A 22,627-nucleotide genomic window follows, 5' to 3' on the forward strand; every position below is an offset into this window, starting at 1 on the left:
GGCTTAGATAACAGACATTTCTTTCCCCCCAGTTCTGGAGGCTTAGAGTCCAAGATTAAAGTGCTGGCTTAGTTCCTTCTGTGGCCTCTAGCATTAGCTTGCAGGTGGCCCACCCAAATGGCCTCATTTTAACCTCATCATCTCTTTAAAGATCCTGTCTGCAAATACAATCACATTCTGAGGTACTAGGGGTTGGGGCTTCAACATGTGAATTTTTGTTGGCGTTGGCGGGGAGAGGCACACAATTTAGCTGATAATCATATTATTGCATTCCTTGGATTTGTTTCTCAACTTCTATTTTAGGCTGTGCTGTTAATTGGAGAGCAAGGAACAGCCAAGACAGTCATTATCAAAGGGTTTATGTCAAAGTACAATTCTGAAAGTCACATGATCAAGAGTCTGAATTTTTCTTCTGCCACCACCCCACTGATGTTTCAGGTACTGGCTCTTTGGTATCGCTCATTAAGTCAAGTTTGTGATCAACGTTGGCGGCTCAGCTCTCTTCACTTTTCTGCGTGTGCCCATAGACTTCATCAGTACCTTCCCAACCATGATAAATCCCTACATACACCTTCCATTATTCACCTGTAGTAGAATCTCTCCCTAGTTAAATTATACTGTATAAACTTAAATTGTGGAGAAATAAAAAGCTTATATAGGGTGTTAAAAGCCTCAGTACTGTTTAAAATATCTAGCAAAGCTTGTGAACATGTAAAATCCCAAACTTAAAGGAGTATTGTTTATTCCTCTATCCAAACCGCCTTTCTCTCCCTACTACCTGTTTTCCTGTGGGCATTTCTACTATTCTAAGCTTTAGATAGACAAGCTGGTCATCTTCAATGGGTTTCTCTTGAATCAAGGGCTGTTAATGTTGCTAAAGAAATACTTTTCACATCCCCTTCTTCGTTTTTGTTCTCCCTGTCCACCTCTACATAATTCTTGTCCTCATGATCCACACCAGGGTATTATCCTGGGAAGAGCCCCAACTGGTCCACGTCTAATTCTTTTCTGACCTTGCCTTTATTCCTCTTCCAATTTCCATTTTGGATATTGCCAGTTTATCTTGTTGTTCCTTGACTTAACATTCCACGATGGCTCCCATTAGCAATTACAGGAATAAATCTTAGGGTTAGGTTAGCCCGTTGAAGATTTTATCCTATTATCTCATTGAGGTATATTAAAAAAAAATCCCTCAAATTTGCTTTGCATTTGTCAGTGGAAATACTAGGAATGACCTGGGTTTGCAGTGGTAGACTGGTTGGTTGCTCTTGTTTTTAAGTTGCTTAAAACCCTATTGACACTGGGGAGGGAATCTTGTGTGTTAATTCATGTTCAGTTGTTTTCAAATGACCTCTCTTGTCTGCTAGAACATTAACACATTAATAAAAAGGACACATTTCATAAATTGAAAATGGAAGGAGAATTTTTTTTTAGCAGAATTCCAACCCAAAGAACTTTGTTCTTGATTAACTGTTGTTCTTTAGCTATTGAAATTAAAATATCAAAGAGCAATGAAAATTGTTGACAGCTTGGCTAAATCATGACTTTTTATCACTTAATATAATTGGTGACTGCAGAGTGCCAATAAACTAAGACCATTGATAAAGTTTCTAAATAAGACTGTCAACTATATAAGGCTCCTCTATTAGAGATGGAATTTCCAATACTGGCTAGCTATCAAATGAATGGCGTTTACAGTGTGGTGATGGGAGGGAGGGTCTGAATGGAAGGTCAGCCTCAAATTGCAGAGACTCAGCTGTGGTATTTTTGTGTTTGGGGAATAGCACACTAAATTATCTTAAGCTGGAAAGATGCTAACATTATACACATTCTTTTGTTACTAACATTAGGTACATTCCCTTGATATTGTTTCACTTTAAAGAACTTTTGTTAGTTTTACTTTAGGAGAACATCTTAAAAGTTATAATTTTAACTTTGTTAAAAAATAATAAATTAAATAAAAATGCAGGTTTTAAAACCTCAAATTAAAGTATGATTTTTCCCCCCATTATGTTGGGTGATTATCTAGCTATTCACATTTCTTGAGACTGGATTAAATCTTTAGGGTTGTAATGCAATTCTGGCAGTTCTACCCGGATGTACTAAAGACTTCATAGGTAAAGGGCTTGGTCCCCCCACAAGACTTCCTTCACTTCAGATATCAGCCATGTGCCGGAGTTTCTAGGCCACCAGCACTTCTGAAGAACTGGCTAGAAATTCATCAGTTTCTGTGACTCTTTCTGTTTCCATAATTCACCAGAATGACTCTCAGAATTTAGGAAAGTGCTATGCTAATGATTATGGTTTCATTATAAAAGATAGGAATCTGGGTCACTCAAGAAAAGAGTTGCATTAAGGCAATGGTTGGGAGGGTCCCAACTATAAATATTCTGTCCTCAGAATGCATTATCCTCCAGGCACGTCAGTGTATATCCTCAACCAGAAAGCTCATCTGGAACTATAATATCCAGAGTTTTCACTGGGTTTCATTACAGAGGCGTGCTTGATTGAATTGTTGGCCATGTGATTGAACTCAATCCCCGACCACCCTCCCCTCCTAAAAAGTCAGTTGATACCAAGTGGTTTAAATCTCCTGACCCTCAGATCACATAGTTGGTCTTTCTGGCAAGGTAGTCTGAGGAACCCACAATGAATAACAAAGAAAATTCAATAAATCAGGAAATTTCAGTGTTTAAAGGCTCCCTCCTGGGAACCAGGGACAAAGGCTAGCCAAATTATTTAGTATATAACAACACCTTGTCACTGTATTTTTATTAGTAATTTGTTGAGTTGTTTAGTCCTTTAAGGTAGTAAAGATCTGTAGGCTATGTCTTTTTAACATGAGGCAGTTATTAATTTCCTGGAAAAAGGTGTATTTTATATAGAAAGCAACTTATTTGTTGAAATAAAAATTTATAAGCTATATAGTAAATTTCTAGAAGTCATATCACATTGAAATATAATAATTAGGATAATAAAGCAGACTTTCAAAACACAAATATCTGTATTCTTTATGATCCCATTATCTGATTCACAGCTACATTTTTTTTTGAATTTTTATTTATTTATGATAGTCACAGAGAGAGAGAGAGAGAGAGAGAGGGGCAGAGACACAGGCAGAGGGAGAAGCAGGCTCCATGCACCGGGAGCCCGACGTGGGATTCAATCCCCGGTCTCCAGGATTGCGCCCTGGGCCAAAGGCAGGCGCCAAACCGCTGCGCCACCCAGGGATCCCTGGTTTACAGCTACATTAATCCAGTTCCCTCCTATGCTGATGTCAGGGTAGCACCACCACCTCACTGTTTTTTCTGCTCAGAAGCATCATAGGATCGTGTACTCTGTTTAGTACCTGTTTGGACTGCTGAGTACCCAAGCTTTCTATTAAGCTAGACTCATTAATTTTAGAAAGCTTTCAATTAGCCAAACTGCTGGGATTAACTTTCTCACTGTAATTCTCAGCCATTCATGCTGAAGTAAGTTCTGATGGAGATGAATGTTTGTCTTGAGATTTCCCACTTATCTGGATCCAAATGAAAATGAAATTGTAGATGAAAAGACTGATACTGTGCATCCCTTCTGTGGTACCATAATGGCACATAGTCTGGTTGAGGGTACACGTCTGTTTTTTGACAGTTGTTTTCATTTGGATTTCTTTTGTTTTCCCCATGGGGCCACATTCACTTTTTTTTTCCTTTTTTTTTTTGATCAATAGGACGACTGACTGTAGTATGTCCCTCTTTGTCTGGGACAGTCTAGCTTACTTCCATTGTCTTGGACTAATAAATAATGGCATCCCTGTCACTATCAAAAGTGTGTAGTTTGGGCAAAAATTGTATGGTCATCTTATTTTCTTGGCTAAGGGAATTCAGTTGGTCTTTTAAGAAAGAGATCTCAATTTTTTTCCATAACAAATATTATTTTAAGGTTTTTTCCCCTAGTTTTGAAAGTAATCTGTACATGTCTTTAAAAATATAAACAATATTGAAAGGTAAGAAGAAAGTTTCTTTATTTCTGTAAAGATTTATCTAAAAATAATTGTAAAGTGTTTTGAATATAACCATCTTACAAATGGTTGCATAGCTATAGATTTTTTTTAGAAAATGAGAATCATAGAGCCTAGAAAGAAATTCTACATTTTTTCTTAGACTCAGAACCACTTTTCCAAATGAAATCTTAGGCAGAAGAGTAAACTATTAGAGAGGTAACTATAGATTTGCTTTCGTGGGATTGGAGCTGGGCTCCTGAAATCCTTCCCAACTTTATCCTTGCTTCCTTTAGGGGGCCCTATGATTGAACAAAATTGTTTTTACTCCTCAGAGCATAGTATGAAGACTAGTTTCCAGAGAAGAATCATAAGAGATTATATGTGAAAGTATTTTTCCATGGTAAAGTTCTCTAAAAGTGTCAGATTTTACTGTTATTATTAATGTACTTAGGTGGAGGGAGATTGAAATCCTTATTTGTGTTCACACAATTAGTTGGTACCAGAACCTAATGAGAAACCAGATTCCCATATGTTCTACTGTGCTTTTCCAGTTCACCCATGTGCTTCCTTCCAATAGATTTTCTTTAACCACATTGATATTCAATTGACTGATTTATCACTTAGAGCACTTGTTTTATATTTAGCTTCTACTTACATGTTATTGTATTTTTATGCTGTTTTAGATATTCTACTTTTTAAACAACATGCTGTTGAGCATTTTAAACTTTACTAATGATGTAAGACTGTTTTCATTTGGTTTTAGTGGCTTATAATATAAGGGGAAGATCTTAGGCAGTAGATGTCTTAATAAAGAACATAGGCTCTCCATTTTTATCTTTTAGCTGCATAGCGGATATATAGAAGCCTAAAATTAAGCATATTTTATATTTCAATGTAATTGGATGTAATATGTGTGAAAATGACTTAAATGCTGATATATAGAGATAATATTTTTTATTTTTATTATGCCTTAACCTCATCAAGTGCTTTCAAATCTATTATTTATGGATAATACTATCTTCTGTATATGCACACATACATATGTGTAATATATATCTTATCTATATCTTTGTATATATTCCCACTCCACTTGTGACCAAGCAGGTTATGGAGATTTTTGATATGTCCTATTCACAGAGATAGTTGTGTGAATGATAAACCCCAAAGTTGGGCAGTGCACAACATCCTCAACTGTACATGACCTTGTCAATGTCCCTGCAATGCAGTGTTCCTTCCTCTGGTTGGGGAAAAAGACATGTACATAACCAAGTATAACTGATATGATAAATGCTAGTTATGGTGTAATTTAAGTGTTGTAGGGTCCAGAGGAGGAAGGGAGTAGTTCCTTTAGGGGGTACAGAAATCAATGTAATGAAAGAGTTGACATTACTTGAGGAAATTCCATATGTATATTATGTTAATATTATATTTTTTAGGAATTACAGAGACTACATTATCTATTAACTCAGAAAATAGGTTATCTGTTATCTCTAATTTTGGGCCTCCTACCTTAGAATGTATGAGGGCAGCTTTCCATAATTTCATTCCCACATCTGTCTGGATTTCTACCCTTATAGTTTTTATTTCTTAAAATTCCACTGTCACAAGTGGGGTTGATATGTGAAGTGGGTGTAAGATAGGTAGACAAGAAGGTCAGAATCTTTTCTAGAGCCTATAGTATGCTTACAATGATGTCATGACGACTACCATTCTCCAATTTCAGAGTAAAGTTTTTTTTGGTATATTTTTTTTATTGGAGTTCAATTTGCCAACATATAGCATAACACCTAGTGCTCATCCCACCAAGTGCCCCCCTCAGTGCCTGTCACCCAGTCACCCCATCCCCCCACCCACCTCCCTTTACACTACCTCTTGTTCATTTCCCAAAGTCAGGAGTCTCTCATGTTCTGTCTCCCTCTCTCATATTTCCCACTCATTTTCTCTCCTTTCCCCTTTATTTCCTTTCACTATTTTTCATATTCCCCAAATGAATGAGACCATATAAATGTTTGTCCTTCTTTGATTGACTTACTTCACTCAGCATAATACCCTCCAGTTCCATCCACGTCGAAGTTAATGGTGGGTATTTGTCGTTTCGAATGGCTGAGTAATATTCCATTGTATACATAGACCACATCTTCTTTATCCATTCATCTTTCGATGGGCACCGAGGCTCCTTCCACAGTTTGACCACCGTGGACATTCCTGCTGTGAACATCGGAGTGCAGGTGTCCCAGCATTTCACTGCATCTGTATCTTTGGGATAAATCCCCAGCAGTGCAATTGCTGGGTCATAGGGCAGATCTATTTTTTACTCTTTGAGGAACCTCCACACAGTTTTCCAGAGTGGCTGCACCAGTTCACATTCCCACCAACAGTGCAAGAGGGTTCCCCTTTCTCCACATCCTCTCCAACATGTGTTGTTTCCTGCCTTGTTAATTTTCCCCATTCTCACTGGTGTGAGGTGGTATCTCATTGTGGTTTGGATTTGTATTTCCCTGATGGCCAGTGATGCATGCATTTTCTCATGTGCATGTTGGCCATGTCTATGTCTTCCTCTGTGAGATTTCTCTTCATGTCTTTTGCCCATTTCATGATTGGATTGGTTGGTTTTTTTGCTGTTGAGTTTAGTAAGTTCTTTATAGATCTTGGAAACTAGCCCTTTATCTGATATGTCATTTGCAAATATCTTCTCCCATTCTGTAGGTTGTCTTTTAGTTTTGTTGACTGTTTCTTTTGCTGTGCAGAAGCTTCTTATCTTGATGAAGTCCCAATAGTTCATTTTTGCTTTTGTTTCCCTTGCCTTCCTAAAAGTATCTTGCAAGAAGTTGCTGTGGCCACATTCAAAAAGGGTGTTGCCTGTGTTCTCCTCTAGGATTTTGATGGATTCTTGTCTCACATTTAGATCTTTCATCCATTTTGAGTTTATCTTTGTGTAAGAGACTGGTCTAGTTTTGTTCTTCTGCATGTGGATGTCCAATTTTCCCAGCACCATTTATTGAAAAGACTGTCCTTTTTCCAGTGGATAGTCTGTCCGGCTTTGTCGAATATTAGTTGACCATAGAGTTGAGGGCCCATTTCTGGATTCTCTATTCTGTTCCATTGATCTATGTGTCTGTATTTGTGCCAGTACCACACTGTCTTGATGACCACAGCTTTGTAGTACAACCTGAAGTCTGGCATTGTGATGCCCACAGCACTGGTTTTCTTTTTTAATATTCCCTGGCTATTTAGGGTGTTTTCTGATTCCACAGAAACCTTAAGCTAATTTGTTCCAACTCTCTGAAGAAAGTCCATGGTATTTTGATAGGGATTGCTTTAAATGTGTAAATTGCCCTGAGTAGCATTGACATTTTCACAATATTAATTCTTCCAATCCATGAGCATGGAATATTTTTCCATCTCTTTGTGTCTTCCTCAATTTCTTTCAGAAGTGTCCTATAGTTTTTAGGGTATAGATCCTTTACCTCTTTGGTTAGGTTTATTCCTAGGTATCTTATGGTTTTGGGTGCAATTGTAAATGGGATTGACTCCTTAATTTCTTTTTCTTCAGTCTCATTGTTAGTTTATAGAAATGCCACTGTTTTCTGTGCATTGATTTTGTGTCCTGCCACACTGCCAAATTGCTGTATGAGATCTAGCAATCTTGGGGTGGAGGCTTTTGAATTTTCTACGTACAGTATCATGTCATCAGCGAAGAGGGAGAGTTTGAATTCTTCTTTACCAATTTGAATGCCTTTTATTTCTTTTTGTTGTCTGATTGCTAGGACTAGGACTTCTAGTACTATGTTGAATAGCAGTGGTGAGAGTGGACATCCCTGTCTTGTTCCTGATCTTAGGGGAAAGGCTCCCAGTGTTTGATATTTGCTGTGGGCTTTTCATAGATGGCTTTTAAGGTGCTGAGGAATGTTCTCTCTCTCTCTCCACTCTGAAGAGTTGTGATCAGGAATGGACGCTGTATTTTGTCAAATGCTTTCTCTGCATCTATGGAGAGGATCATATGGTTCTTGCTTTTTCACTTGTTGATGTGATCTATCATGTTGATTGTTTTACGAGTGTTGAATCAGCCTTGCATCCCAGGGATAAATCCCACTTGATCATGGTGAATAATCTTCTTAATGTATTATTGGATCCTATTGGCTAGTATCTTATTGAGAATTTTTGCATCTGTGTTCGTCAGGATGTTGGTCTATAATTCTCCTATATGGTGGCATCTTTGTCTGGTTTTGGAATTAAGGTGATGCTGTCCTCATAGAACGAGTTTGGAAGTACTCCATCTCTTTGTAGCTTTCAGAACAGCTTTGGTAGAATAGGTATTGTTCTTCTTTATACGTTTGATAGAATTCCCCTGGGAAGCCATTAGCCCTGGACTTTGTGTCCTGGGAGGTTTTTGATGACTGCTTCAATTTCCTCCCTGGTTATTGACCTGTTCAGGTTTTTTATTTCTTCCTGTTCCAGTTTTGATAGTTTGTGGTTTTCCAGAAATGCGTCCATTTTTTCTAGATTGCCTAATTTATTGGCATACAGCTGCTCAATATGTTTTTAAAATCGTTTGTATTTTCTGGTGTTGGTAGTGATCTCTCGTTTTTCATTCATGATTTTATTAATTTGAGTGTTTTCTCTTTTGTTTTTAATAAGGCTGGCTAATGGTTTATCTATCTTATTAATTCTTTCAAAGAACCAACTCCTGGTTTTGTTGATCTGTTCTATAGTTCTTCTGGTCTCTATTTCATTGAGTTCTGCTTGAATCTTTATTAACTCTCTTCTGCTTGGTGTAGGTTTTATTCGCTGTTCTTTCTACAGTTCCTTTAGGTGTGAGGTTAGCTTGTGTATTTGAGTTTTTTCCAAATTTTGAGGGGTGCTTGTATTGCTATGTATTTCCCCCTCAGGACTGCTTTTGCTGTATCCCAAAGATTTTGAAGGGTTGTATCTTCATTCTCATTAGTTTGCATGAATCTTTTTAATTCTTCTCTAATTTCCTGGTTGACCCTTTCATCTTTAAGCAGGATGCTCTTTAACCTCCACATGCTTGAGTTCCTTCAAACTTCTTCTTGTGATTTAGTTCTAGTTTCAAAGCATTATGGTCTGAAAATATGCAAGGGACAATCCCAACCTTTTGGTATCGGTTGAGACCCTATTTGTGACCCAGAATGTGGTCTATTCTGAGGAAAGTTCTATGTGCACTTGAGAAGAATGTGTATTTAGTTGTGTTTGGATGTAAAGTTCTGTAAATATCTGTGAAATCCATCTGGTCCAGTGTATCATTTAAAACTCTTGTTTCTTTGGAGATGTTGTGCTTAGAAGATCTGTCATTTGCAGAAGCGCTGTGTTGAAGTCTCCTACTACTGGTGTATTATTATCTATTATATCTTTACTTTGGTTATTAATTGATTGATATACTTGGCAGCTCCCACTTTAGGAGCATAAATATTCATGATTGTTAGGTCCTCATGTTGGATAGATGCTTTCAGTATGATGTAGTGTCCCTCTTCATCTCTCACTACAGTCTAGGGGGTACATTTTAGTTTATCTGATATAAGGATGGCTACCCCTGCTTTCTTTTGAGGACCATTTGAATGGTAAATGCTTCTCCACCCTTTCATTTTCAGGCTGTAGGTGTCCTTAGATCTAAAATGAGTCTCTTGTAGACAGCAAATAGGTGGGTCTTGCTTTTTATCCAATCTGAAACCCTGCGTCTTTTGATGAGATCATTAAGCTCCTTCACGTTCAGAGTTACTATTGAAAGATATGAATTTAGTGTCATCATAATACCTATTCAGTCCCCTTTTTTTTCTGGATTATTTCTTTGGTCTTCCTCTTTCATTTACATGGTCCTCCTGAATATTTCTTGCAGAGCTGGCTTGGTGGTCATATATTCTTTCAGTTTCTGCCTATCTTGGAAGCTCTTTATCTGTCCTTCTATTCTGAATGAGAGCCTTGCTGGATAAAGTATTCTTGGCTGCATGTTCTTCTCATTTAGGACCCTGAATATATCCTGCCAGCTCTTTCTGGCCTGCCAGGTCTCTGTGGAGAGGTCTGCTGTTAATCTGATATTTCTCCCCATATAAGTTAGGTATCTCTTGTCTATTGCTGCTTTAAGGATTTTCTTTTTATCTTTGGAATTTGCAAGTTTCATTATTAAAAGTCGAGTTGTTGAACGGTTTTATTGATTTTAGTTGGGGACCTCTCTATCTCCTGGATCTGAATGCCTGTTTCCCTCCCCAAGTTAGGGAAGTTCTCTGCTATGATTTGTTCAAATATGCTTTCTGGTCCTCTGTCCCTTTCAGCGCCCTCTGGAACCCCAATTGCATGTAGATTTTTCCTTCTGAGGTTGTCATTTATTTCCTTAACCTTTCCTCATGGTCTTTTAATTGTTTTTCTCTTTTTTACTCAGCTTCCTTCCTTGCCATCATCTTGTCTTCTATGTTGCTCATTCTTTTTTCTACCTCATTAACCCTCGTCGTTAGGATCTCCAGTTTGGATTCCATTTCATTTAATTGATTTTTAATTTCAGCCTGATTAGATCTAAATTCTGCAGTCATGAAGTCTCTTGAATCCTTTATGCTTTTTTTCCAGAACCACCAGTAGCTTTATAATTGTGCTTCTGAATTGGCTTTCTGACATTGAATTTTAATCCAAATTCTGTAACTCTGTGGCAGAGTACTGTTTCTGATTCTTTTGTGGTGAGTTCCTCTTTCTAGTCATTTTGCTCTGTGCATAGTGGCTATAAAGGAGTTTTCCTGGAAACAGGAAGAAAAAAATAAAAGGAGGGGTACCATTTGGTTCTATACACTGTAAATCTGTCAACTTCCCCTGGAGCTTTCCAACGTGCTTGGTCCAGAACTTCGTCTCCCCCTGTCCTCCAGGCGGTCTCTGGGGGAGGGCCTGCTGTGCTGATCCTCAGGTGTGTGCACCTGGGGAGCTCTCCCCGCTGCCCCCCCACCCGGGTGCCGGCTCAGTGGGAGCTGCTGACCCCGTGAGGCCTCTGTCCCCTTCCCCCCCCCCCCCCCGGTGCAGGGTGACACCAGGAGGAACACCACCACTAGCAGTGGCCAGCTCTCTCACCCTGGAGTCAGCTCCCCCAGTAACCACCGCAGCTCCCAGTCCGCGCTGGCCTAGATGCTAACAGGGCGGGGGCGCTGACCTGCACAGCTGGGGACGCCTGGTGGGGGAAGCGTCCTCGCTGTCCTGAGCCCTCCCCGCCCCTGCCCATCCTCAGGGGAGCGCAGGATGATGGGCTGTGTCCCGGCGCCCTGGGATCGGGGCCTGCTCCACTGGACCCAAGCTCCCAGGAACAGGGCTCCCGAAGGCTGCAGGGCGCAGCACCTCCTGCTCGGAGCCGCCACCTGAGCTTCTCCCGAGGCCCCGCTGTGCGCGCTCCAGCCTTTTCTCGAGCTTGGCTCTTAGGTTGAGTTTGTAGGTTTTCAGGATGATTTGAACATAATCCAGGTCTGTTGGTGCGGCCGGATGAGTTGGGGACCCTACTCCTCTGCCATCCCCCTCCCCCTGCCCCCAGAGTAGAGTTTTTGTTTATCCTCAGAGACCAGCATAAATCAGGTCCCGGCTAGAGACTTCAATTTTATTCATCAATAGCTGAGTTGAGAGAAGCGACATTTATGGAGGATCATTCATCTGACTCAATATTTGACAAATTGTGTTTGGCTGATGCTAATTGTGAGAGGTTTTTTGGCTTAGAAATGGCTACTCTAGGAATATGTAAATAAGGATCTGGTAATGAACATTAGCCTGTGAGCTGAGCATCACTTTATGGTGTGTGTTTTATTGTTAACTGAATATGAGTGAATTAAGACCACGAGGAGCCAGAACAGAGAGACTAAGGAGTACTTACGGGTGAGGCTAGAGGTGTAAGCAGGGACACCATGGAGTTCCTCAGATGTCCTGGGGAACCAGGGGTGTTGTGCAGGGTTGCACTGCCCCTTCAGAAGGCTCATTCTGGCTGCAGAGTGGAGGGCAAGATGGGAGAGACACAGGGGTCATCAGAGAGACCTGGGAGGGGAGGGCGGTTGGGCTGCACCAAGTAACACAAGGCAGAATGGAAGCAGCATGAAGATGGATTCACATTGCGATCAGGGAGCAGAACTGATGTTGGCTTAGTAGATGTAGTTTGAGGAAGGAACAGAAGAGAGAGAAGGTAAATGACTTGGGCACCCAGTCCCCCGCGTATCAAGTATTTACAAATAAGTACACTGTGCCAGATACCTTTCTAGATACTGACAATGCAGTGATGAGCAAGATAAAGAAGGCACCTTCTCTCTTTACCTTCTAATGGGGAGACAGGCAATACTCAGATAAACAAATATACCTATTTTTGTTAACTGGACTGTGATTATGTCACCCAAACAGTGGTTGGTGGTCTCCCCCAGATGAAGGAGATCAGAGAGAGTGTGGGTGGTGGAACATGACAAAGATGATTGTTAGTTCACTAGATGATTTTTTTTAGGGGGGAGACAAAAAATCGTAGATAAAATTGTAACACACAGTATAGACTAGACAGTGTATATGATTTTTTAACAAGTTTACCAGGACTGCCTGGAGGAAGCAGAGGCCGGGGGTAGTGGCACACAGTTTAAGAAGTTGTGACATTAATCCCCATGAGAAAGACAAATAACTATCATCGGGCGTAAAATTGATTTTTCAGGGAGGAGGAGATATATTCAATAGCAATATTGAAATTATAAAAGAAAGGATGTATCGATGTTGGATGGGGGAATTTTGGATGGGGCAGTTGGGCCATGGGTGCCATTCCCTGAAATGTGGAGAGGGTGCAGACTTTGGGGCAAGAGGTATTTATGTCTGGATATGTTGATTTGTGATGCTATGGACTTCACGTGGGGAAGTCCTGCTGGAGAGACCAGTCATGTATATAGTTTTCCTGAACATTTCCCAATAGCTCAATGACGGAGTAAAACCTGCAGTTATTGTGTTTCAGGGCTTTAGGAGGTTTCTCCAAATTATGCATTAGATAATGATTTAATGGGCGGCAATTCTAAAAACAGAAAGGTCTCCACTCCAGGATCACAAGCTATTTCATTTTACTCCCTCCCTTGTTTTTGTTTTTGTCAACTTAGTTCTTTTATGAGATATATAGCTTACTGGTAATTTCCTGTTATTTTGAAAAAAAAATAGGGTCACAATGACAGGGATGCAAGTGCAGGTATGGGGCTATTATTTTATATTATCCCATTTTTTCCACCTATGACCTTTTATTTTAGCTCTTAGATGGCCCCTAAGACAGAAAGTCTTCATGTGCCTCATTAATAGACAAGGGAATCTCTGGAAGGCTCTAGCTTGCCATAGGGAGGTGTCAGATTATTAATTTCCTTATGCATTTAAATTTATTCAAAAGCAGAGCTAAATGTAGCCTTGCGCATTACTTTAAACAGTTTGCTTTTATGTGAGGGGAAGAGGAAATTCTTTTTGACATTGTACTGTTGTCATGAGAGATTTATTTTGTAATTGAATGAGTGAGGATATATTTATATATCTTTATATTTGGAAATAATGAAAAAATTTCATGTATCTTGCCATTATTCATTAGAATGGTGATGGAAAATTACAACTTGAAATTATCAACTGTGAGATTTCCAAAGACAAATATATATATTTTTGTTTATATGTTGGCCTTATTTTGTGGTTGTATCTTGGATTACTAAAGTCATTTTAAACTGATTGTTCTTTATCATGAAATAACTAAGCTTCTTTGGATAGGAGAATCCATTTTATTGCAATATACCTCTGCTTTCTTCTACATTTCATCTTTAACATGACTTAAAATCATGAATCAGTAGATTGCTATAGTGGTAGGAATGGAATGAGGTCTGTAAGACTGAGTTTCCAGGATGTGAGGACAGTGAAGCCTTTTCTCTCTCTTGCTCTCTCTCTCTCTCTCTCTCTCTCTCTCTTTTTTGTGGTGCTAGCTTCGGTGACTCAGTTCATGCGTTTTGAATGCATGGGTACTCTCATACCATGATCAATAGTCTGGGTCCCTCCTCATGTTCCCCGTACCTCTTCCAACACTCTTGCCATCAGTGAAAAGCTGATGGAAATTTAAATTTAAATTTAAAGAAAATTTAAATTGAGGAATAGTTGACATATAATGTTATATTAGTTTAATCAATTTTAAAATTCTTTTTCATATTCCTAGGAAAGTTTTTTGTTTGTTTGTTTGTCTTAATAGAGCACCATGTAGTCTTCTTTACCACCTAAGCTGGGCATGGAGAGATGAGAGAGACACACACATTGACATAGTTTGCAGTTTTGTCTCAGGGAATGAGAGGTGATTCACTGGGATTGCATGTACCCCAAAGCACTGGATCTGGATTGTGTTTGGCTACAAAAGCCCATTGATAGCCTTCTCAGTGGAGAACACACAGTCTTCAGGTGGTGGTAGTCTGTGTGGCTCAGAGCACAGACCTAAGAAGCTTCTTAGATAGTAGCCCTTTTTAATTTTGTCCCTGATTTACAGGGAAACTTTCAGAAGGGTTAAATTGTTCTTTAAATAGTGGGACTAGGGGATATAGTGCCATCAATGTAGAAATAATGAGACAAAAATCTGTAGAAATGGAACAAAGAGTTTCATCCCACTCAAAATGTACAGTAATTAGAATTCCATTTACTCCTAAATTAAAGCAGATTTTCAAAGGTTAACATTATGCAAGATAATATAGGTACTTCATGCCCTGGTTTCCAGAATTAAAAAGAGATTTGATGTGTTTGTGAGTAATTCCTATCAATTCCAGTGTTCCCAGATTTAAAAAATCATTTATTGTGTCTTAGAGGATGTTTTCACAGATCTTTCTGTTGGCTTTTTTGTTTCACAGAGAACAATAGAGAGCTATGTGGATAAACGCATGGGTACAACATATGGCCCTCCTGCAGGAAAGAAGATGACTATTTTTATTGATGATATAAATATGCCAATAATCAATGAGTGGGGAGATCAGGTATATTGATCCTATTGTGCACTTCATTTCAATTCAACATTGATTTACTCTCTGATGAGTGAATATTTTTTCACTTTTTTAATAAGTAGTTTCTCAATTCCAACGAAGTTCATTATTGAGAACACTCAAGGATTAATTTCTGGGATGTAATGGAGTGACCTTTTAATTCTGAAGGTTGTCTTTCTTAGGTAACTAATGAGATAGTACGACAGCTGATGGAACAGAATGGATTTTATAACCTAGAGAAGCCTGGGGAATTTACCAGCATCGTGGACGTCCAGTTTTTGGCAGCCATGATCCATCCTGGGGGTGGACGCAATGATATACCACAAAGACTCAAGAGGCAGTTCTCTATATTTAACTGTACATTGCCTTCTGATGCTTCCATGGACAAGATCTTTGGTAAAATGGTGTCAGTGGGGCTTGGGTAGGAAAGAATACCTGCTTGCATTCCAATGAGAAAATATCCACCCGGAAATCAAATAGAAGGGGCACTCGGTGGCTCCTTAGTCTTTTACCCTCATCACTCTCAAGTTGTGTTTATATCAGGAATTTGCTTCTATAAGGATTTATTATATATAAAAATATATAATATTTTATATTGGCACCTGAATTTATATTGACAGATCTTTAATACCTTTATTTTTCTTAAAGTAACTGTTGCTAGCTTCTTAAGCAAGGAGGTTAAACATTAAATCAGATGAGAGAGATGATGAGAGTGTTTCCTTATGGATATACCTCTAGAGGTCTGGATTGAGAGAATACCATGCCAAAAGTTTATGTAGCTGATACTTTAATCAAGCCACATAATGATTTTGGCCAAAGAAATAATTTTGCCTATAGCCAGAGTCTGATCTTCAGGGCAATTTACAGGATTGTAATAAATTATTGATTGATTAAATATGTAGCATTTCAGAAATAATATCATTTAGGAAACACTAGCCCAGCAGATAACTATGATCACTGGAGTAATGAAAGAGTTTATAGTTGATTTTGTAGTTACTCTTTGCAGAAAAAGAGTGTAAAGTTATGTACGCATTGTGTTAAGTATTCATTTACCATTTCTGAAACTGCTGAGAGAAAACTCATTAGAGGATTATTCTAATTAATTTCTGGCAGACTAAAATGTCATCTCACCACTCTGGGCTAGTGGAATAGGACAGTATTTGCCTTTTATGGTGGCAGTGGGCAGAAGTTTTGAAGCCAAATGATATGTGAATGATCTAAACCTGCGAAAAGTACAATGGACCAGAAAAAATGACTATTATCAATTTTAATTATTCTTTTTTTGCCTGGAAAGTTTTACATATAAAGTAAATTAAAGTATTTTATAATGCATGGAGAGGCAACAACAGAATGAAGAAATCTTAAGTGTTTGTGACACCTCCCTTTTGGTTATATCTTTATAAGGCAACTTTATATATTTCACGTTCACCCACTTAATATTATTGAATTTGTTCAGCTAGAGCTTTGAGTAGTATTTCTTGATCAACTTTTTAGTATTCAAATACTAACTTACTTGAACCTGTACCTATTTTTTAGATTTAAAAAAATAAGGGAACATTAATATAAATTTCTTTGGTATGTGGCCATCTAATAAATGTGTATAATATTTGTGCAAACTATGTTATAATAGTTTTCATTTAATTTCACTGACTTGAACCATCACTCAAAACCTTATGACTTTTTTCCTCTTTCAGGTGTTATTGGGAGAGGCTACTACTGTTCTCAGAGGGGTTTCTCAGAAGAAGTGAGAGATTCAGTGATGAAACTCATCCCTCTGACACGGCGACTGTGGCAGATGACCAAGATTAAAATGCTTCCTACACCTGCAAAATTCCATTACATATTTAACCTTCGAGATCTTTCCAGGATCTGGCAGGGCATGCTGAACACCACCTCAGAGGTTATCAAAAATTCAGATGTAAGTGATGTGTGAAGGGAAACAAATGGCTTTGTTATTTATTCTATGCCCTAAATATTATTCATAATGTAATTCTTAGTGGAATGATGAAATATTTTGGGATGTTTTAGCATGGATATTCTTTTTTTTTTGCTGCTTTTCAACTAACATAAGTAAGGGAAAAGTATGAAGTATGTCAGAACATTTCTTTTAAAAATTCTAAATAAATTCATGTTTAAGGAAATAGTATACACAGTTATTTTCTAATGAATGGAATAAAAGAAACAATTGATCTTATGTTCCTATTATAAGATATTTTCCTCATACTAAGTAATGGGAAGAATCACTATTGATTTTATTATCTAATAGTTTTCATATTTTAAACTTGAGATTTTAACTAAAAAAGTAATATCTTTCTAAACATTCAAAATTGAAGAGACCATTTTATTGTTAATCATCCTCAACTTTCTAAGTAACTGGATGCACTAAAAGAATTACATATATTGGTATAATTGAAAAGAGGCAGAAAAGTGAAAAGTTCATTTGGCTGAAAAATGAGCATCTGTACACACACTTGAATATAACAGTTCCTAGTGTTAAAAGAATTCCCTTCAAACTGGATTATGAAAAAATCCAGTATGTTTTTTCTCCCAAAGCATGGCCCCTGTGCTCTGGCTTCGGTAACATTGGCTTCTCTTGTAGGTTTTTATGGAAGTGAGGAGGTAAGTAAGTGAGTTTTAGGGATGTGTCCACATAACCAGAGAGGGACAGTTGAGGTATCCACCAGACTATCACGAGGCATATCAAATAGTGACTATAAAAAAAAACCCCAACTTTGCCCCAAAAGTAGGTAACCACACTGGCTGACTCCAAGACAAGACATTTTGGGGAAAACTCACTCTCCTTGTGACAGAGAACAGAGAGCCATTTTAGCAGCAAGGAACATTTTATCTTGATTTTTTCCCCCACAAATTTGTTGACAAATTAATGTCAAGGCAGAATGCATGTCTCCAATATTATTTTTTTGAGTGGCCACTTTTTGATGCTTTCTTTAAATCACCATGAATAGTTCCAGCAATTGGTGTTACAATGAAGTCTGTCTTAATTAACTGAATCATTGAATATGTTTTTACTAAATTCCTTTTATGTTTTGGTAACCAAATAGCATTTTATCATTAGCAATCAAATGGCTTAAAAAGCTTCTAACATGCAAAATGATAGCAAGTGAAGAAATTTCCACCAGTCTTTCAAATCAAGTGAGCTTGCTATACAAACAGGTGTATTGAGCAATTAATTTCTTCAACTTCCAGTTAACTTTGCACCTTGGATTATGTAGACTAGCTGATTGCTTTGTTCAGATAATGGAGATTTTTGCCACAAATTTCCTTCACATTGTGCAAAGTACATATACCTTTGTAATATCTCAGTTGTATACATGAGAATTATTTATATACTACATTGTATATTATGCTCTGGCCACGTGAATGTAGATGTCTTATCCAAGCAGATTAATTTTTCACAGACTTAAGGTGTTTATGTAGACTATTACCTTGTTGGTTCATCAGAGTGGTTTTAGTTATTCGTCTATGGACATTTTCGTTTTAAAGACTGAAAATGAATAGACACTACTCTCTATCTGATATACTTGCATGAGACCAATCTGAAATGAAGTTAAGTATGTTTTTACCTCAAGTTTTTAAAATGTAGCATCTTAGATCAGGAAGGTACTCTCTAATTTTGTCAACTTGATTCTCAACTGTGGCAAATAGAAATGAATAACACATTTTAATTATGTTTTTGACAGGAACTGTTAAGGCTATGGAAGCATGAGTGTAAACGTGTGATAGCTGATCGTTTCACAGTGCCCAATGATGTGATCTGGTTTGATAAGGCTTTAGTAAGTTTGGTGGAGGAGGAGTTTGGTGAAGAGAAGAAACTCTTGGTGGATTGTGGAACTGATGCTTATTTTGTGGATTTCTTAAGGGATGTGCCTGAAGCTACAGGTAAACTGTTGAGCAGAATTTGAAATTCCCCCAAAGGAAACCTGAAGACAGAAGGCTCAGTTTAGGGAGGTTGAATTTCTGTCTAGTAAACTTCACAGAAACAAGCTGGGGACATAGTAGGTGCTCAGTCAATATAGACTGAGTGGCTACCCATGGAGTTCAGAGATAAACGATTTTTTATGCATATTATTCTTGCATATTAAGATAGATTTGGGGGATCCCTGGATGGCGCAGCGGTTTGGCGCCTGCCTTTGGCCCGGGGCGCGATCCTGGAGACCTGGGATCGAATCCCATGTCGGGCTCCCGGTGCATGGAGCCTGCTTCTCCCTCTGCCTGTGTCTCTGCCTCTCTCTCTCACTGTGTGACTATCATAAATAAATAAAAATTAAAAAAAAAAAAAGATAGATTTGGGATGCAGGACGCGATAGAAGAAAGAGTCCAGGACTTCTAGCTGTCACACAGGGGTAGGTTTGAGGAGAGAATGTACCACACAAAAGCTGGGCAACTCTGAACTTTCTTGAATCTCATTCTCCTCATTTATGAAAATGGAAATATTAATATGTGCGTTATGGGGCAGTGTAAGGAATAAATGAAATATTAACTGTAGCACTCTACAGTTGTCTACTCTTGGCAGTCTGCCAAACAAAAGGTAGCAAAAATAATGGTGATGATGATTATTTGAGTCATCCTGAGTGTTAAAAATAGGAAAACCTTAGATCTCTGAGAAGGCCATTGAATATAATTGGAAAGAGATGGGTGATGTGGATGCAAGCTTTTGTGGTTATGGTTCTATGAAAAATGGAGACATATATTGCTTTTCTTCTTATGAAAAGAAGTAGTACTCCAATTACTTTTTTTCCCTCAGAAATAACTGAGCTTAAGAAGAATATTTTCTTTTATTTAATTATATCTAAATTTAATTCTGAGCGTGAATTTTAAGTTAATTTCCATATTTAAAAAGGCATATTTAAATACATGCAATTTATATCTACTAAATGGTTGAAAATGACCACACGGCTTCTTTTTCAATTTGATAAGGATGTATATGATCTATCAAAAATTTCTGAGCAGTAGTTGCAAAAGGAGGTTTACTGCTGGCTATGCAGTTGGAGGGATCCTTCAACAGAAAGAAGCGGACACATTTTATTTTAAATGAGGTCACATGCATACAAAAATCCTCTAAGTGTAAGAGCATTTAAAATTAGAATTTATGTATCTCATTTCCTCTAATTCAGAAGGACAAATAATTAGAATTTATGTGTTTTATTTCCTCTAACTCAGAAGGCTAATAATTAGATTATGGTTTTCAAGGAGCAAGACATAACTGCTGTGTTTTTGCAGGGTGGTTGCATTGGAGGTGAACACATAACCTTGTTTTGTTTTTTTTTTTTAAACTTCAAAGCACTTTGTTTCCCAAAGCTTGAGTTGAACATTTATGAAACAGCGAAGTGACTATTGAAATTCAATTAGTGAGAACTTTGCAAATAAGCCAATCTTCACGATTATGTTAAATCAGTTTTCTTGCTTTGTCGTAAAGAGGTTAATATGCTATTAATGTAGGATAGAGTCAATTGAAAATAATTAGATACTGTTAGATTTGGAAGATCTGCTCACTCATCTAGTATTTAGTGAATTTCTAAGTTGTTATTGGCATATTCGACTCACATGTCATTTTTTTTCCAGTTACTAATGTTAACTGATAGTAAACTTCTACATGCCCAGTTTGGCATTATGCTCTATAGTCAAAGATGGAAAAGTGTTGGGGCAGCCTGGGTGGCTCAGTGGTTTAGCGCTGCCTTCAGCCCAGGGTGTGGCCCTGGAGACCCAGGATCGCGTCCCACATCGGGCTCCCTGCATGTGTATCTGCCTGTCTCTCTCTGTGTCTCTGATGAATAAATAAATAAAATCTTAAAAAAAAAGATGGGAAAGTGTTAAGTTGGTATAATATGTGTTTCTAATTTTTAAAAAAAGTATATTGATTTTAATATATATTTTTCCAGTAACATAATTCAGTATGTTTATTTAGGAAATCATAAATAAGTTTTTAAAATGTAGCATCTTAGATCAGGAAGGATGGTACTCTCTAATTTTGTCAACTTAATTCTCAACTACCTCCATTCTCTAAAATTCACTTCTGTCTTCACCATTAACCTGAAATTCCTGATTCATAAGTATTTCCTGAGCAAGTGCAATGACTTTTTCCTTTTTTTCTTATTGAAAAATTTTAAGTCTTGACTTCTCTAGATGATTTTGACATTAAATCCCTCTTTTGACCTTCATTTTGACCATTAAGAAGGTTCCTAGAAATGCCAATATTCAATTATGGATTTGGATTAAATTTAATTTATATGGCATTATTTAGAATTGGCTCTTTCTAGACAGGAAAGAACTAGGACTGGGTAGGTAACAAAAATTCCAATGTTTTTATTATTGTTTGCTTTCTTTTTTTATGATTTATTTATTTATTTTGAGAGAGAGTGCATGTGAGTGGGGCAAGGGGCAGAGGGTGAAGGAGAGAATCTCAAGCAGACTCCTTGTTAAGCCTAGAGCCCACCTGGGGCTCGATCCCATGACCCTAAGACCATGGCCCAAGCTGAAATCAAGAGTCAGATGCTCAACCAATTGAGCCACCCAGGGGTGGCCTCCGCTTTCTTTTCTAAAAATATGTAATATGGCATTTGGATGAACAGTGGTGTTATTAAGTGTTAAATTGTCAAGCTATGAGTATATTAATTTAGGTTGAATGAACTAGTAAAGCCCAGCAATTTGAAGAAACTTTATTGATTCTTTTCCCCCCAATCCCAGGTGAAACATCCGAGGAGGCTGATGCTGAAATGCCTAAAATTTATGAGGCAATTGAATCTTTTGATCACCTAAGGGAGCGTTTGAATATGTTCCTGCAGCTATATAATGAGAGCATCCGTGGCACTGGCATGGATTTGGTATTCTTTGAGGATGCCATGGTTCACTTAGTCAAGGTCAGTGGCCATACCCAGTGACACTACCCCAAAGTGACAGAAACTTGGCTTCACACCAGAATTTTTTTCCCTTCTCTTTCATTTTTATCTCCTGGAAGAGTATTCAGTTTGAAAATAAACTCAGTGCTATATTCCAATTTAATTTCTAAACTGAATGCAACATGTCACACCTATAGGTTGAAAATCAGCCTGAATATCAGAGCATGGGTACTTGAAATGTGTGGTATAATTTTATTCAGTGTTTCTGTACAGCTTCCAGCTCAGTGTTTTTACCACATAGAATGATTGTAGTTGACATCTGAGTTCAAAGCACAGGCAAAAAGTCTGCTTATTTTTTGCATTATGTTAAAAAAATAGCGCATAAACTTTGAAGACATTATGCTCAGTGAAAGAAGCCAGTGACAAAAGGATAGATACTGTTATGATTCCACATACCTGAGGTACCTAGTATAGTCAAATTCATAGGTGGAAAGTAGGATGGTGATTGTCAGGGGCTGGGAAGTAGGGAGAATGAGGAATGTTTAATGGTACAGAGTTTCATTTTTTCAAGATGAAGAGTTTTGGAGATGGTTATTGTTGGTGGTTGCACAACAATGTGAAAATCCTGAATGCCATTGAAATATATACACTTAAGGGTTAAGATGGTAAATTTTTGTTCTATATATTTTACCACACTTAGAAATGATAATTTAAAAGAATGCATAAACCATTGACTTTGAGCTGGATGAAAATTCTGTTAGCATGAAATCCACCAGCAAAATACATTTTCCTTTCTACTTTGTCACAGGAGGCAT

At 37.9% G+C, this 22,627-nt stretch overlaps 1 protein-coding gene across 1 annotated transcript in view; it reads left to right on the forward strand.

Moving 5' to 3' along the window:
* DNAH5 (dynein axonemal heavy chain 5) overlaps positions 1-22,627 on the forward strand; it is a 297,281-nt gene that overhangs the window by 185,397 nt on the left and 89,257 nt on the right. The window contains exons 47-52 of the mRNA XM_055308486.1: positions 304-438; positions 14,827-14,949; positions 15,138-15,351; positions 16,650-16,873; positions 18,657-18,855; positions 21,661-21,833. Coding sequence (XP_055164461.1) covers positions 304-438; positions 14,827-14,949; positions 15,138-15,351; positions 16,650-16,873; positions 18,657-18,855; positions 21,661-21,833 — 1,068 coding nt within the window. The remainder of the gene's footprint in view (positions 1-303; positions 439-14,826; positions 14,950-15,137; positions 15,352-16,649; positions 16,874-18,656; positions 18,856-21,660; positions 21,834-22,627) is intronic.

This window comes from Nyctereutes procyonoides, unplaced genomic scaffold, assembly GCF_905146905.1.
Source record: "Nyctereutes procyonoides isolate TBG_1078 unplaced genomic scaffold, NYPRO_anot_genome, whole genome shotgun sequence".
Taxonomy (NCBI): domain Eukaryota; kingdom Metazoa; phylum Chordata; class Mammalia; order Carnivora; family Canidae; genus Nyctereutes; species Nyctereutes procyonoides.